The sequence below is a fragment of the Emys orbicularis genome, chromosome 10 (assembly GCF_028017835.1).
Source record: "Emys orbicularis isolate rEmyOrb1 chromosome 10, rEmyOrb1.hap1, whole genome shotgun sequence".
In the NCBI taxonomy this organism is placed as follows: Eukaryota; Metazoa; Chordata; order Testudines; family Emydidae; genus Emys; species Emys orbicularis.
Window position 1 is genome coordinate 73266711 of NC_088692.1, and position 17609 is coordinate 73284319.

The following is a 17609-nucleotide window of genomic DNA, read 5'->3' on the forward strand; positions in this document are numbered from 1 at the left end:
AACTTCCTAAGCTCATGCCAGATATGCACCTGAGCCTTAACTTGGCCAGTTCTAGATGTAAAGTGCACATCTTTTTCTAGGTTTTCCACTAGCTACTTGCACTGCAGTTGTCTGGCACTGAGCTCATTAGTTAGGTTTTCCTGGCTCGTGGCCCATTAGCTAAATCAATGCTACCAGGAGCATATGCTGCTTGGTTTTGGAAAATGCTGCTCACTTTTTAATCTAAACCAGTAAAGTGTTCAAAGAAAACATGGTGATAGCTGCCTTATAAATGCCTGTATAAAATAAGAGTATAAATGAGTGAAGACAAGTGTGTGTGTGGCTATGCTTTCCACATTCTTATCTTCATCTTAGTGTTCCCGTACCTGTGGCGGAGGGACTCAGAGTCGCAAAGTTCACTGTAAGCAGTTGTTGACAGATGGAAGCTTTCTGAAACTCTCTGATGAGATCTGCCAGGAGCCTAGATTGTCTGCTCATAAATTGTGTGCCAAAGTTGATTGTCCCCCTCAGCTAGTTGCAGGGGAATGGTCCAAGGTGAGTGGTCCAGAGTAAGAGCTCACTAAACCTCCCGATACAAAGGGAACTCAAGGGATTTCTAGCTGGGAGACTACCAGATAATCATTAAAGTACATAGAGTAGTGTGGGCTCCAGAGGGAATGCAATTAGGCAAAAGGCCCTACCCACCCAGTTGTGGGGAGGAAGGAGGTAGAATGCTTCAAGAGGCCTGCTACAACAGATGATCCGGGTGCACCCAGCCCCAAAACATAGCTGCCTACCCTTTCTGCCCGCATGTTTAAACTGAAAAACAAGAGGCCATAATGCTTCTTGTTCGTTTCCAGTATGGTTGCATCAGGTTGGAGCATGTTTAGCTTCCAACCACTCAGATTTATTCCCTAGTTCAAGGGTGGCCAACCTGAGCCTAAGAAGGAGCCAGAATTTACCAATGTACGTTGCCAAAGAGCCACAGTAATACGTCAGCAGCCCCCCCCCCATCACTTCCCCCCTCCTCCCAGCAGCCTCGCCGATCAGCGCCTCCCCCTCACTCCCCGCACCTCCTGATCAGCTATTTTGAGGGGAGGGGAGGGGGAGGAGCGAGGGCACAGCTGGCTCAGGGGAGGGGGCAGGAAGGGGTAGAGTGGGGGCAGGGCCAGTGGCAGAGCCAGGGGTTGAGAAGTGAGCACCTCCTGGCACATTGGAAAGTTGGCGCCTGTAGCTCCAGTCCCGGAGTCGGTGCCTATACAAGAAGCCGCATACTAACTTCTGAAGAGCTGCATGTGGCTCCGGAGCCACAGGCTGGCCACCCGTGCCCTAGTTGAATTTCTGAAAGGCAAAATAGTGCATTGAATGCTATTTTTCTCCCTCTCCTTTAATCCAAGCCTCCAGTCTCCTCCTAAAAAAGATCCACCGAAAGGCATAAATATAGTTAAAGATTACAATTAAAAATCCTGTCCAAATGCAATATGAACATGCAGAGTGACTTGAGAGACTTGGCCCAGGCAATTTAGAACTTGTTGAATTATACATCTGAGAATAACAAGTCTCATTCTGCATTACATCCACAGTGGGGCAGTAAGAAATACTGTCATTTTCCTATAATTGTTTCTGAGCTGTTTGGTGGAAAGGGTTAGTCACTTTATATTCATATTGACTTAAAGCCTGGAGAGCGCTTAGAGCTTTGGATAGCATGGGGATCCATATGAAACAGCATCCTTTAAAAAAAATCACTTTAAAAGTAGCATGTATGAGACAGGACACAAAATTCACTCTGACTACATCCTTCCTTTTGCAGTGCTCTCTAAGCTGTGGTGTTGGAATCCAGAGAAGGAAACTTGCCTGCCAAAAGCTAACAGCAAAGGGCCAAAATGTCACATTAAATGTATCAATGTGTAGCAGTCTCCCTACTTCCTCACTTGTAAGGTCCTGTCACGTGAATGACTGTAACAGTAAGTGTGTTACTTTACCTAGTGCCCTGCTGATTTGAAATTATCAAGTAAAACCTGTGTATGTGCTGCTAAATTAATTCATTTCTCTATCCTTGCTACATTTCATAATGTTACTGATCTGAGAGCAACTTAGGCATTGTGGTCACAAGACCAACAATAATAGGATTGTTTTAATTTTATGAAATTTATATCTTCTCAGCCCAAACCAATGGTTCCAGTTTAATTTTTTTTAAATGTAATATATGAATACATGTTAAGAGTTTGGGGGTTTTTTTGGTCTCTCTATATACTTAAATGTATTTGGCCTGGTTCTTATTTACCCTTTACACCATTCTGATGGTATAAAGGTGCCTTTGAGTGGTATACATTATTTTTATACCTGCTACAGACCCCATTTACACTGCCAGAGCAGTAAAAGGGGGCCTTCGTGTAAATGAGAATTGGGCCCACTGTATATCTGTTCAGTGTGTGTTCTTAGAACACTGGGCGTTACATTCCCGTCAGTGTTAAAAGTTACAAAACTCCCACTCCAGTGGCAGGTGCAGTGCCTAAGGGAGTGTGAAACCTATTCCCTTTGGCTTCACAAGGTGTTTTGAGGGCACAGTCGTAGCAGGAGTAGACACCTTTTAAAAAAAATACAATATTTGGCTCATTACTTCTAGAAATGTTCCCACAAAAATGCATGTTTTGTAATTTGAGCATGATCTTGTCATGATAATGATTGTAATTGTGCTAACGGCACATGCGAAATAGTCAGGTAGACAATTGTGCTAACTGCACATGTAAAATAGCCAGGTAGATGTCTCTTTTAGGTACAGTTATAGTGAATGCATGTGCAAACATTCCCTCAATGTGGGCCTCTGTTTTTCTTCCTTTAGAAAGGAGGATATAAATTTGTGTCTTTTTAAAAAAAGGCTCTTATGAATGGCCTAAATGTCAGATACAATTTGATAAAAGTCTACTGAACACAATATATTTAATGACAACTATTCAATTGAAAACATTCACTCTAGGTTTGGAAGAATTGAAAGTTTTGCATCATACAGATCTGTAAATATCCGGTAATATGTGCAGGCTTTTTGGTTTTGATCCAGTTAATGGTCTTGTCCAGAAATAGCTACTTCGTTATGTATTTTCTAGCTTTGTATAAATGGTTATTCACAACACAAAATAATAGTGCAATTCTGATTCATACATAATATGAAACTTCTTTTCCTGGACTTCATTTCAGATTAACATGCCAGAATCCTGAGGTTCAAAACACCACTTAAATAAAGCCCCATGGACTTTCAGGAATGTCCTTGGCATAAGGTTTAATAAAATATTTTGAGCTGCATATCTATCTGAATTTAATTAATTGTGGATAGTTGAATGGCAATGTGGCCTGCAATGTGGTCTGCAAATTGCTTAGTGGAGAGTGATGTTAAAGTAACATTGTCAGCTTCCATTGTAGTAAGAAGGGAGCAACGTATGAAGACATACAGTAGTTATTAGGGCAGGCAATGGGGTGCAGACCGAAATGATGAAAGAGGGCTAGTGACCGGCCTCTCCCTTCAAGTTCTCAAACTGTTCAGGACAAGGTTTTAAATTCATTAGCCTCTAAGGCTGGATTCTGCCTGGCATTTACATGAGTACACAAAGGGTGAGAGAGGAGAGCATACTCCAGATTCTCACTTTGCTTCTTGCATCAGGGGCCAGGGACAGTAGCAATCCTGGGATTCATAGGAACATTCAGGGACTGTTTCCTCCTACTACATCCAGGGACTCAGCACAAGTCACCTGAAGGGAGTGGGTGGGAGACAGGAACTTGGCATCACCCCAAAAAGTAGAGCTCGAGGCTACAAAGAGGAGAGCAGGCTGCACTGTTCTAAGGGATGGTGCACCATGCACACTGTCACCAAAGCAGGGCTGCTTTGGGAGAGGTGGTACCTCCCAGAGCTTGCACTGAAATGGCATTCTTCAGTGCCCCTTCCTCAGGACTCAGTCTTCAGGGCACAATTGAGCGCTTAATTTTTACTATCTGCTTATGATGATGGGGCTTGTTAGTCTAAGCCTGACTCCCTAGACACAGTATCTGGGCATGCTCTTTACTTTATGAAGGCCCAATCCAGGCAGAAATATCTCTGGCTTCCTAGGTCCTGGGAAATAGCTTACAAGCTTACAGTTTACGAGCCAGATTGCCAGTTGGTAAAAATGTGTGTAGCTCCATTGGAGGCAACAGAGCTACACCAGTTTACACCAGCTGAGGATCAGGCCCTGTGGCATTAGTGCAGGCTAATGTATTCAGCAGGTTTACCTTTCGTGGAATCCCGCCCAAAAAGCCCACCCCTTCCAAAGCTGCAAATTATGATGCTTCCAGGGATCCAGAAAGTTCATTGTGGACTATTCTCCTGCAGTCCACAAAACTGAATGCTCTCTCACTTCTAACTCTGCCCCCCCCCCCCCCACACACACACACCCTCTGTTGCTGCAATGCTAAGAAGAATTGATGCAGTCTTTCTTTAAAAAAAGTGAAATTGATCAGTCAGACTTGAACGTATTTATAAACACGCACTGGGTTTAATTCTGTATTGGAATAACTAATGTAAACATAGCATAGCACAAAGTATTTTGTGTGTATAAAGTTACACTAGCTGTGTAAGTATGCTGGGTTTTGGAAATTGAAGCTTTAATACTGGAACATTTTCATTAAAACAAATATTTTGGGCCCAATAGTTATTAAAAACAGGACACTCTTTTAATGAACTTAGTCATAAAATGGTTGGTTGAGGGAACCATGTATCTGGATAACAAATACTGATTTAAGAGCTATGTAATTATGAAACCAGGATATCCACATTGGTCAGAACTCATTAGCCAAAATATCGAAAATAACTACAGTATTCTGTTTTATAAGCATAAGAATGTACTCTGGGGTGTAGTTCATACAGTGTGCACACTTTCTGAATGCTTGAAGCATTTAACTTTTTACCTCTTCCTTTACAATATATCCAAAGCATATGTATATGATATCTGAAGCACTCAAATTTTTGCAATAACTTGCTGTCAAGATTTGTCTTTTTTTTTTTTTATGTTCTCACCAAATGGTATAGTAGTAATGATTTTAGATTCAACCAAATGCAGGAATGTTTGATTAATTTGTCTATTTCTCTGACTCATTCAAGTCATTCTGCAGCTTGCTGGGTTTTGTTCTCTGTCACATACCAACAGAATGGGTCACTATTAAAAACTGAGGGTTCTCTAGCACCCGTCTAGGGAGTTTCCTGACTCCCCTGGCTGGCCAGTTTCACCTTGCCTTGCACAAAGTGAATAGCCGGGGTGTATGCTTCTGCTACTTTCCTTCTGCATTGTTCTGTTTCTCAGCTACCTAATGTTTTCTTAGTAAGATTAGTTCTGCTGATCAGAAAGGGGCAGAGTAGTTACCAGTAATGAGTCAACAAAATGGTATCTGAAATACTGCAGTCATTTTCACACTGTGTTCCTCTGTCTATCCGGCCACTGCTGGGAAGGCCTGTCTTTGGCTATAGTCATGGAGGCAGCTCTCCAGAAACCTTGTTGGGTTCAAATTCCTGCTGTGTAATGCAGGAGGTGCCTCACCATACTCAGCGTTCTGCCTCCGCACCTTCCTGCATGAAGCTCGTCTCAGTTTTCTCTTCAGCTTGTCCACAGGCATCTTCTGACTTACCAGCCCTCTCCAGGATCTGACTTTTTTCTCTCTTTCTCTCCCCCTTCCTTTCTGTATTCCTGACCCCGGCTAACAGCAGGACTCTGTGACCAAAGCCTCTTCTAGCCAAAAAAGTGACCACCAGTCCAATGATAGTAGCATGGCCTTCTCTGTTCCCTCACTGCACATTCATTGACTCCTGTTCTCATCTCCTGGCTGCTGTCAACTTGATCTCAATCTGCCTGCCAGCCAGTAAGGCCAGCCAGCCAGCAGGTCTAACAGCCATAGAAAAGAGACTCCTGCTTTTTCTAATGGACTTTGTGTTATCCAGGCGCCCTACACTCGCTGCAGTGCCCAGATGTTGGAAAAGTGATGTTGCGCTCCACCTTTTATTTGCCTTTTCCTCTTCCTTTACCCCCTTTCTTTCCCCTTCAACTGGCAGCAATAAGAATAGCAGATATAGCATGCCTACCTTATTGCACTCTTCCTCCTCTTCCAAATATTGCCCTCTATACAGATATGTGTTATATGTGCCTTCTCATTGATATGATAGCTGCTGGAGGTTTAGAGAGAAGCAGGAGAATGCCTAAATTGGGGCCAGAAAATTTGACCATATCATTATTCCTGTTTGTGTGTATGTGACACAGATAAAAAGTCAGCAAGTTGGGAGCTGACCTGAACCAAATCAGAGAAAATGCTATGACCAACATTCTCAGAAAAGCAGAATTTGTTAGGGAGAGTGCCAGTGATTCAATCTTTTTCAACACTTGATTGCTGTTTCAGAGATTAAACAAGAAATTAAACCCAAGCGTCCAGAGAAGCATGCTGCCCATGGACCTCAGATTGTCAGTATACACCGAGTCTACATACAGACACGGCAAGAGAAACGCATTAATTTTACCATTGGAAGCCGAGCCTATCTGCTTCCAAAAACATCTGTTGTAATTAAGTGCCCAGTACGAAGATTTCAAAAGTCACTTATCCAATGGGAGAAAGATGGACAACATCTACAAAACTCTAAAAGACTTGGCATCACTAAGTCAGGATCACTGAAAATACATAGCCTTGGGGCTGCAGATATCGGAGTATACAAGTGTATTGCAGGCTCTGTGCATAAAACATTTGTTCTGAAACTTATTGGCACTGACAACCGGCTAATAGAACCTCCAACTTTTAGAAAACATTCAAGTGAGACCAGTGGTACAGATCACAATGAAGCCAACAGTTTTGGAGCCAAATGGCATAAAATGAGCAAAATGTGGCAAATATGGAGTAAAAAGAATGAGCTGTATCTCGGTGATGGACAAGTTAATGATCAACCATTTCTGAGAAATTTTGAAACCCATGTGAGTAATTCAGCAGAAGAATACAGCCCTCCTGAGTTCAAGAACAAACGTCTGGAGGCAGCAATTCTTCAAGGTGCTTACAGCATGGATACTGTACAGTTTGAAGAACTGATAAAGAACATGAGTCAACTCATTGAAGCTGGAGAGGTCAGTGATGATTTAGCATCCCAAGTCATATATCAATTAGTTGCTGAATTATCTAGACCACTACAACTTACTACTGAAAAATGGAAAGGCTTGCATGAAGAAAAGTTAGCCTCGAAGCTCACTGGTAAATCACCAAACGTATCTGAACGTTTCAGCACAAAAACCCTAGGCAAGCTGATGTTCAATCAAAAAGGACCTGGTATTATAAGGCAAAAACAAGTTCCCAGAATTTCCTTTAATAAAACAATAACTGCACGAATTGGAAATACAGTTTTTCTGACCAAGAGTACTAGCGCTGTCAATTTACTGTGTGAAACTACAGACATTAGTGAGCCAAAATATACTTGGACAAAAGATGGAGAAGCATTAAAATCCTCTGAGAAGTAAGTAAATATGGTTTCTTTTGGTTTTATATGGATCTTGTTATGTTATTGGCAAAAACTAAAATCTAGTGTGTTGTGTAATGTTAAAAATGCATTATTGTGAAAATGAAGTTAATGTGAGCACTGTGCTTTTCATCTCCTTCTTACAAAATTTATACTTTTATTTGAAATGTGTGTCAGATTGTCTCACAAATCATTTCATTAAAGAAACAGTGCACATATAATTCTATGATATTATATGGCAGGATTAATTTTTATATCACAAAGGAGGCTATACTGTATGTGTTTTATACATTCTGCCTAAAGTAACTTATCTGCATTAGAGAATAAATAGACGTATACTAAACTAAATATAAAGGGAAAAATGTGTGATAGCATTTTTGATATACCATAGAGTAGAGAGAGTAGTTTCCAGAGAGTAGTTATCAATGGTTCACAGTCAATCTGGAAGGGCATATCAGTGGGTCCTGCAGGGATCAGTTCTGGGTCCGGTTCAGTTCAATATCTCCATCAATGATTTAGATAATGGCCTAGAGCAGGGATTCTCAAACTTCATTGCATCGTGACCTCCTTCTGACAATAAAAATTACTACACAACCCCAGGAGGGACTGAAGTCTGAGCCCTACCGAGCCCTGCCGCCCCAGGTGGGGGGCAAAGCCTGAGCCCCACCACCTCAGGCAGGGGGGCCAAAGCCCAATCTGAGCCTCGCTGCCCAGGTTTGAAGTCCTCAGGCTTTGGCTTCAGCCCCAGGTCCCAGCAAATCTAAGCCAGCCCTGGTGACCCCATTAAAACAGGGTCATGACCCACTTTGGGGTCCCAACCCACAGTTTGAGAACCGTTAGCATAGAGAGTATACTTATAAAGTTTGTGGACGATACCAAGCTGGGAGGGGTTGCAAGTGCTTTGGAGGATAGGATTAAAATTCAAAATGCTCTAGACCAGTGGTTCTCAAACTTTTGTACTGGTGACCCCTTTCACATAGCAAGCCTCTGAGTGCAACCCCCCTTGTACATTAAAAACATTATTTTTATATATTTAACACCATTATAAATGCGGGAGACAAAGTGGGGTTTGGGGTGGAGGCTGACAGCTCATGACCCCCCCATGTAATAACCTCGTGACCCCCCCAGTTTGAGAACCCCTGATCTAGACAAACTGGAGAAATGATCTGAAGTAAATATGATGAAATTCAATAAGGACAAATGCAAAGTACTTCACTTAGGCAGCAACAATCAGTTGTGCACTTACAAAATGGGAAATGACTGTCTAGGAAGCAGTACTGCAGAAAGGGATCTGGAGGTCATTGTGTATCACAAGCTAAATATGAGTCAACAGTGTAAAGCTGTTGCAAAAAAAGCAAACATAATTCTGGGATGTATTAGCAGGAGTGTTGTAAGCAAGATATGAGAAGTAATTCTTCCACTCGACTCAGTGCTGATTAGGCCTCAACTGGAGTATTGTGTCCAGTTCTGGGCACCACATTTCAGGAAAGATGTGGACAAATTGGAGAAAGTCCAGAGAAGAGCAACAAAAATGATTAAAGGTCTAAAAAAACATGACCTATGAGGGAAGTTTGGGGAAATTGGGTTGGTTTAGCCTGGAGAACACAAGACAGAGAGGCAACATAACAGTTTTCAAGTACATATAAAGTTGTTACAAAGGAGGAGGGAGAAAAATTGTTCTCCTTAATCTCTGAGGATAGGACAAGAAGCAGTGGGCTTAAATTGCAGCAAGAGATAAGCCAGCTGAACATTAGGAAAAACTTCCTGTCAGGGTAGTTAAGCACTGGAATAAATTGCCTACGGAGGTTTGGAATCTCCATCATTGGAGATTTTTAGGAGCAGGTTAGGCAAACACCTGTCAGGAATGGTCTAGATAATACTTAGTCCTGCCATGAGTGCAGGGGACTGGACTAGATGACCTCTTGAGGTCCCTTCCAGTCCTACGATTCTATGTCAGATAGGGGGATCATTTTAAAAGTTCCTTCCAGTTCTAGAGATATTACCAATTCTAGTATTATTCACCATTTTATGTATAGGAAACATCTCTGAAAATTTTACTTTCTCTAAAACTAGAATGAACTTTTAGATGCGCCCACTGTGCATAATTTGTACAACGTAATATTGTCTTAGAAAGAAACCACAAATCCTTATGATTTTTTTAAATCCTTCATTACCTACAGATCTTTCTATTAAAGATAATGGAATGTCAAAATTTAAAAGGACCCTATATTACAACCACAGTTTGGAAATATACTTGGAGAAAAGGTAGAGCAATGTGTATTATCAGATATTTGCTCAGTTTTGAGCAAATACTTTTACTCCACTGCTGGTAATTGAGAAACTCAACTGATAATATTAACATTAGCTTAATGGTTTAGCCTGTTGAAATTATAACTAGCCTTTGAGTAATGAAGAAATGATTCTGAAATGATAAAGGCATATTTGGATATTTCTCAACATACTTAACTGATTAACCCAATTGCCAAGAAAAATATAATTCTGTAGGGCTATCAGTTAAAGCAGGGATGCCAAAAATAAGATTTTTTTAAGAATGAAAATGTTTTTGAAGCATGATGCTCCTGCCAATTGTTCTTTAGTTTGTGGGACATTTGTAATTTCCCATTTATTTGTTGCAACTGATGTTTTCATTTTTAGTATATGTTTTGTTGATATGTAAGTATCTTTTTTTTATTTCTAATACCTACAATTATAAATTGCACTTTCTAACATAGAGATCCTTACCATTTTAGGGTTTCACTAGCAACTGGGTCTCCATTCCCCTCTTTTTTGTAGTAAGATAAATAATATATATATATATATATATATATATAAATGTATGAGACAAATACTAATGTCTCTTCAAAATATGTTGTAGGTGTGGGTGCTGTGCTATACAAGTATTAATTTGCCCCAGAGGTGGGGGAAAACCAGGTTTTGTCCCATACGTGAAGCAGGACTTCATTTGTAACATAGTTTTGTGTTTCCCACATAATGTAGCTTTATCTTTGTACATTTAGCCAATCAAGTAGGATGTCAGATCAACAATTTATTTATGTATGCATTGGTGCACACTGTAGCTGAAGTTACTAAGTGCCGGGAAATCTAACAAGGGGAAAAAGTATAAATACACCAGGTTGGCATTCTCAGAATCTTCCCACATGGTTTTGGGTCATGTACCTTGCCGCTGAGATACTAGGAAAGGGGTTCAGATGGAAGACAGTATTTTGTGGAAAGCTGCAGCTTTATTGCTAATGGAAAAAATAATTACAAACTATATCAATACACAAAGTCAGGTAGCCCTTAAAATTGTAAATCCTTGATCCTTATTTCCTCCCCCTGCTGAGAACCCAAGGTCCCACCATGTGCCAGGCCTAAGACTTTCCATAAGTCATATCCCAGCCACCTTGCACGTGTTGTTCCCCAAACTGCTGGTCTGAGGTGACAAGCCCACTGTGCTCTAGACTGCTTTCGATGGGACATAAAGTATTTTTTTCTAAAAATTGCTCATAATTTTTTATTATTGTCCCACAGAAACTTGTTCATTTCAGGTCCAATCCTGCCACTTCCTCTGTGGGTATGGGGGGGGGAGGGGTATCTCTTGGCAGCAAAAGCAGGGTTGTGCTGCTGCACAGTGAGGAGGAAGGGTTTGGAGATGCTATCCATCTCCTGCATGGCCCAGACTGCAGCTCCACATTGCTGTTTGAGAGGAGAGGATGAGTTGGAGGAGCCATCGCTGCACATATCCTTCAGTGCTTCTCCTTGCCACCAGAAAGGGGGCACACTGGAGGCATGGAGGCTGCTCTCCTCATTGGACTAGAGTAGCTTCTACAGGGCAGTTCTGCTTCTGCTCTGTCAGGGCGGGCTTTAGGCAGTGCGGGGCCCGATTCGAACAGTTTCGACGGGGCCCCGGCAGGAATGACTAAAAAAAACACATAACAAAACCCACATGGGGCTTGTACTCACCGGGCCACGCTCCTAGTCTTTGGCGGCGGGTCCTTCACTCGCTCCGGGTCTTCGGCATCACTGAAGGACCCGCCGCCAAAGTGCCACCAAAGACCCGGAGCGCCGCCGGGTGAGTAAAAGTTAAAAAGGTGCCTCTAGCCAGGGAAGGGATTCTCTGCCACTTGCCCCCCACTCTGGGCGGCCCTGCCACTGGGCGCGGGGCCCTCTTAGGCGTGGGGCCCGATTCGGGGGAATTGGTGGAATTGGCCTAAAGCCGGCCCTGTCTGTATCCTTGATGGGAAGATTCTTCCTCCTGTGTTCTTGAAGGGAGACTTGGTTTACAGCTGAGATATGTAACTGGGCACAGGATTTGTTCCTACATGAATAAACCCTTTTTTCCCCTTAAACATTCTTCAGGGTGGTTTTGGATGTCACTGGAAAAGTACAGATTCTCAATCCTACCCGAAAGGAACTTGGCATGTATGGATGCATGGTGGTCAACGACTTTGGTTCTGATATGGAAACTTCTTCGCTGTTGTATGCAGGTAATGCTGATCATGGCAGCTATAGTATCATGAGTAGCATTTCTTTGTTTAGCACTAACACCCATCCTCTACTCCCAAATCTGGATTGAGTTTGACTGAATTAGTAACTAGAAATAAGGATTTCTGATTGCTGTTAAATTGTATTTCAACTAAAACCATGCCAGCCATGAGCCAAGTTAGCTGATTCACCCTACTATCAGTATGTTTCTTTTCAACCTTAATTCTGCTTAAATGATGATAATTTTAAATACAAGGTCTATAAAGTACATAAATCTTAAAATAAATATATTTTAAATTGATAATTCCTTTCCTTTTCTTTTGAAGAGGCTCCTGTCATTTTGTCCCCTGGAATAAATGTCACAAATCTGGAAGTTAGTAATCTCTCTGTAACTGTTGGAGGTGTGATAGTGGCAAGAATTGGAGCAAACATTACAATTGAATGTCCAGTGACAGGTAAGCAAGAACACCATTGGAGTTCCTTGTAGTGTTGGAATAAGAAGCTCACCTGGAGTCTCGAAAAATGTTACCGATAGCAGCAGAACATGATTCCTTTTTACTAGGCATGTCAACCTTGGTCACTCTATTTCATCTCTCTCTATTTGTTTTCTTGAGACAGACAAACAGACGTACACACAAACACTGTCTCTTTCGCTTTGAAAATTCTTTCTTCCATGAGATGGTCTGTGACCCAGCACAGTGTTTAAGGACCACAAAACTGATGCCCATCTTAGGTACTGGCTCCACAGCCAGCTGACTTGCTCATCAGAAAATTTGCTGCACCATTGTAGTCTCTTGCCCTCATAGGAAATGCTCACATGTCTGGGCCATATAGAACTGCAAATAAAATCTCCAGTCTCACCTTCACAGAACTTTAAATTTGATGGTAAAATAAGTGTGTCTATTACAACCAGCATTTTGCTGCTGCAGGAAAGAGACAAAGAGGATGAGGCTCATAGATTCCAAGTCACAAAAGTCTGTAGAGTTTCTTTAGGTCAACACCTCTGGAGCAGCACTTATGGCGAATAGAAGCTACATATATTAAGTACCGTATATACTTGTTCATAGGCCGAATTTTTTTTAGTAAAAAAGGGAAGCACCAGAGAAGGGGGTCGGCTTATGAACGGGTACAGAGAGGGAGAGGTGGGACACAGCCCCTCCCCCCAACAGAGGGAGCAAGGAGAGGCAGCACAGCCAGCAGCGCCAGAAGGGAAGACGGGGCCAGAGTCTCTCCGCTTCTGGCCACGCTGCTCTCCCCCCAGCCTCCGAAGCAGCTGCAGCTCCGGGGCTGGCAGGCTGCAGCCGTGCCGCTCGGCCCCACCCCTCAGAGCAGGCTGTGGCCGCACTGGCCTGGCGCCGGAGCACGCTGCAGCTGTGCCGCCCGGCCCAGCCCGCTGGAACATGCTGCGGCTGCGCCGCCTGGTCTGGCCCGCCGGAGCAGGGGGAAGGGATGAATGGGGAGAGTGTGGGGGTCCCGGGCTAGGGGTGGGGTCATGTGGGGGATGGTCACAGGGGTTACTCCCCTGACTCCCAGCTTCTCCCCCACAAAAAGTTTCCCCACCAGTTGCTGTCCCGGCCCGTCAGGATTAGCAGCTGGCGTGCCGGGACACTTTGTTTACTTAGGTTTACCTCCGTGCCCGCAGACGCACAAGGTAAACAAACCATCTCGGCCCACCAGCGGCTTATCCTGATGGCCCGGGAGCCAAAGTTTACTGACTCCTGAATTATAGGGTTGGCTTATGAATGGGTTATAAAAATTTTCCATTTTTACTTATGCATCTTGGGGGAGTCGGCTTATAAACTAACCGGCTTATGATCGAGTATATACGGTAATTCTGTGTCTTGTCTTATTTTCTTTATCTCAGTTTGTGCAGGCAAGGTAGATATTTTACCTGTTAATCTCTTCATCGCTGTATTTTAAACTAATCACCTTAAAAGTTAATTCACCATAACAATAGAACCCTGCCAATTATTTTAATAAAATATGCATCAATATTTGGTGTCTTGTTTAATCAAGAACATGAAGGTGAATGTTCAGCTAGCACATTGCCAATAAGTTTGCACTAGTACTTGGAAACAATGAGCGTTACAACTAATTGAAAATAAATGGTTAGACAAGTCAGTGTGCCATTTCCATTTTTATTGTTTTGGGGAAACTCTATTTGCAGTTTTCCAGAAGAAAGATGTTGATATTAGACCAAAATAGCGATAGAAATATATGAATGTAAATAGTTCTACAAATAGCTTTAAATAATAGTGGTGCCAGACAGATGAATATTGGGCCATGTGGCCCCGCTATTCGCTGTTTGTACCAAGGCTGTTGCTTTGGGGAAGTAATATTTTCCAACTATATTTTGGCAACTCTTTGTACAACTGACCTGCATCTCAGGTTCAGCAGAGTTTAAGTCACACTGTTAGTATTAATTTTGTTAGGATGGGTGAGCATTTAGTAATCTAAATATCAATTAATATTCACACCTGGGACTTTTAATTTCCACACACTTTGGAGTTGTGTATGTTGGTGGGGCAGGCTTTAGTTATGCTAAAACTGACACCACTGTTGACTTAAAAATGATTTATCTTATTGCTTTATTTCCTGTAATTGCTGAGGAAGTAGAAGTTATTATTTTTGAATTAGAAATGTAGCTTGCACTTTTTAAAACTTCTATCAAACTAATAGCAGAAAAATGAGCTTAGAAAATGAGGTAAGGACACTTTTTCTGTCTTCCTTTCATTAATCAAAAATAGTGCACCACTGAATTGCTCCAAGAGTAGAGAGTTAAATAGCCTTATTAATCTGTTTTACTTAAAGAGAGGGGAACAAATCTGCCAGAGTTTGCTTTTTAGCAAAAATGATAACTTTTTTTAAGAATGCTAGTAACACATTGTTTACAGATTTCTTCGAACCCTGGTGAAAATGCAGGACACTTTAGGGCTTGATCTCTGAAAAAGTGCACTGGAAAAGAATTAACTATGTCTCTGTACTCTATAAGGACAGCACATTTAAATCCGGATCCTCCAGACACTTATGCATATGCATAACTTTGCTCATGTGAGTAGTCCCCATGGGGATTACATCATGTGCTGAAAGTTGAGCATGTCCTAAGTGCTGTGTTGAATCGGGGCCTACCTGAGGAATAAGCAATTTTTGACTAAAATTGCAGTTTCCAAACTGCGTAGTCCATATATGCAGGAAAAGGAAATAGTGTACTATGTTATGTTATTGGCCCCATCTTTCGTGTCCTATTTGTGAATAGTTTAACTGAAGCTCATGTAGTAAATAAAACATATTCAATACTTTTGATAAAATAATGGCTTTGCTTTTCATGTAGAATCTTCATAGTTTCATGATTACAAGTGGACTGCCAGCCAGGAGACCTGGGTTCTGTTCCTGATTCTGCCATTGACTTGCTGTGTAACTAACTTGTGTCTGAGTTACTTCACTTGCAAACTGGGGATGTCGATATCTTCCCCTATTTGCTGAGTGATTTTGAGACTTTAGGATGAAAAGTGATAAGCACGTGTTGTTGTTACTTTTGTATTTACTTAGTTATTCATTCATCCCTCAGGAAATTCATTTGAAGGAGTATCCAATGTATATGATATCAAATATAGGTCTGTAGGATTAATGGGTTTATGGTGTTCCTAGCCTCTGTATGGTGTCCCTAGCCTCTGTTTGCCAGAAGCTGGGAACGAGCGACAGGGGACGGATCACTTGATGATTACCTGTTCTATTCATTCCCTCTGGCCACTGTTGGAAGACAGCATACTGGGCTAGGTGGACTCTTGGTCTGACCTAGTAGGGCCATTCTTATGTTCTTCTTATGTTCTTATGGGTTTACACATTCTTCCTCCTCCTCATCAGTACCTACAGATAATGTTGATTAGAAGGTAGGCTTCTTCTTTTAGTATTCAGGAGACCCTGATTAGACCTGGAGGTGTTTTTCCCCCACTGTCCTTTCTCATAAGTAGGCAAAAAGAAGGATAGATCAGCTCAGCTGCAATGTCCGACTTCTTTTCTGTGAATGACAGCCTGCCTGTTTCTGTACATTAAGTATTACCAGACAAGGCTCAGCAGGGTATGCTGAGGTGTGCTCAGCAAGGGCCCTATTCTGCAGATCTTATTCATGCAGCTGTCCCATTGATGTTGAGCGACTATGGTTGCCATTTAGATGCTTGCCATGCCACAAAAAAGGATGTATGTAGGGAGGACCACAAGGTGTCTGTATGTGCGTGCCATGGCATAGTTTATGTAGTTGGCAGAATTTTTAAATTTTTAAATTTGTTGGCTTTGGTGGTTTTTAAGTTGAACCAAATTCTACTTTCAGTTACAGCTGTGTAACCCAGGGGTTTCTCTCTAGGAAATTCTTTACATACTGTACTTTTGCACTCTGTGTCCCGCTGTGCACACACTTCCCTCTCTCTTGCCAGTACAGTCCATGTAGCAATTTTCTTACTGCAACATACAGAAAATATTAGTTAGGAGCCGTACAAAAATGACACCTTAGTGGTTCATTCAACAGAACACTGTTCCACAGTGCAGAATTGCTGGGACTAGGAGCAGCCTGCCACGCAAACTGGCAGAGAGTATGCTGAGAGCTGCAGATGTGAGGATGGGGGGAAGGATGAACTTTCTAGCATCCCCTAGTGGCCAGCTAGTGGCTGTACAGTGTACTGTGTAATTGAATTACTCATGACCAACAAGCCTACAAAAATAATGCCTCTGAACAGAATGCTTTGGGATGCTAGGTTTATTAGACTGTGTTACATGGAGCAATTTAAGTATCCATTAACATCATCAAACAAAAAGGTTTAATATTATGTGATATGTGCCACATTTTTTTTCCTGTCTCACTGTTTCATTTATTTGATTTTTCCCTCTCTCCAAAAGACTTTCTCTCATGCGCTAATCATCAGTTTCGAATTACAAAAATAGAGAGATATCGTGTAAAGCATATACTCTAATAAGTAACAGACCATCAGGGCAAGGGCTAAGAAAGTTATTTCTACTGATTTGCTGAAGCTAATAGTGTAAATTTCTATTTTCCTTTCAATTTATAATAAAAATATTTTCCCACTAATTGTAATAAACTCACTCTTATATGTCCCACACCACGTATGTTAGGAGATATTTATAACATTCTGGAGAGATTCATATTCCACTGTTATAGCCAACTACTTTTCAATCAACATATATGGTATAAATATCAATAGCACTTGCTCCAAATTGCTTCTGGATAACATTTATTGTATTTGCAGAAAGGATCTTTTGTGATTATTACACAAAATAAACTAAACCTGTCACAGACTCTATTTATTCTAAAAGGCTGAAAGTTCTAAGCTGAAGTAAAATGGGGGGTGGAAATGGACAAATACGTATAAACTGTGCATTGTATGCCACCTTCTGGTGAGAAAATAGAAAGGAAAACTGCTGAGTATTAAGTGGTATAGACTACATACATTTTATTGCACCTCTGAACTTATTTCGTATTGAAAGCTTCTCAGAGTAGGGGACTGCATTGTAATCCATATTTTGTATAGCGCTGAATATACTTTTGCTGCTCTACATATAGTAATATAGTGTTAAAATCCATTAATGATACAAAACATATTGAACCACTGTGTTAGCTTGTTAGAAG

At 41.6% G+C, this 17609-nt stretch overlaps 1 protein-coding gene across 1 annotated transcript in view; it reads left to right on the forward strand.

Moving 5' to 3' along the window:
* Positions 1-17609, forward strand: part of ADAMTSL3 (ADAMTS like 3) — a 279159-nt gene that overhangs the window by 218093 nt on the left and 43457 nt on the right. The window contains exons 18-22 of the mRNA XM_065412052.1: positions 355-534; positions 1790-1943; positions 6391-7483; positions 11846-11973; positions 12298-12426. Of these exons, the coding sequence (XP_065268124.1) occupies positions 355-534; positions 1790-1943; positions 6391-7483; positions 11846-11973; positions 12298-12426 (1684 nt within the window). The remainder of the gene's footprint in view (positions 1-354; positions 535-1789; positions 1944-6390; positions 7484-11845; positions 11974-12297; positions 12427-17609) is intronic.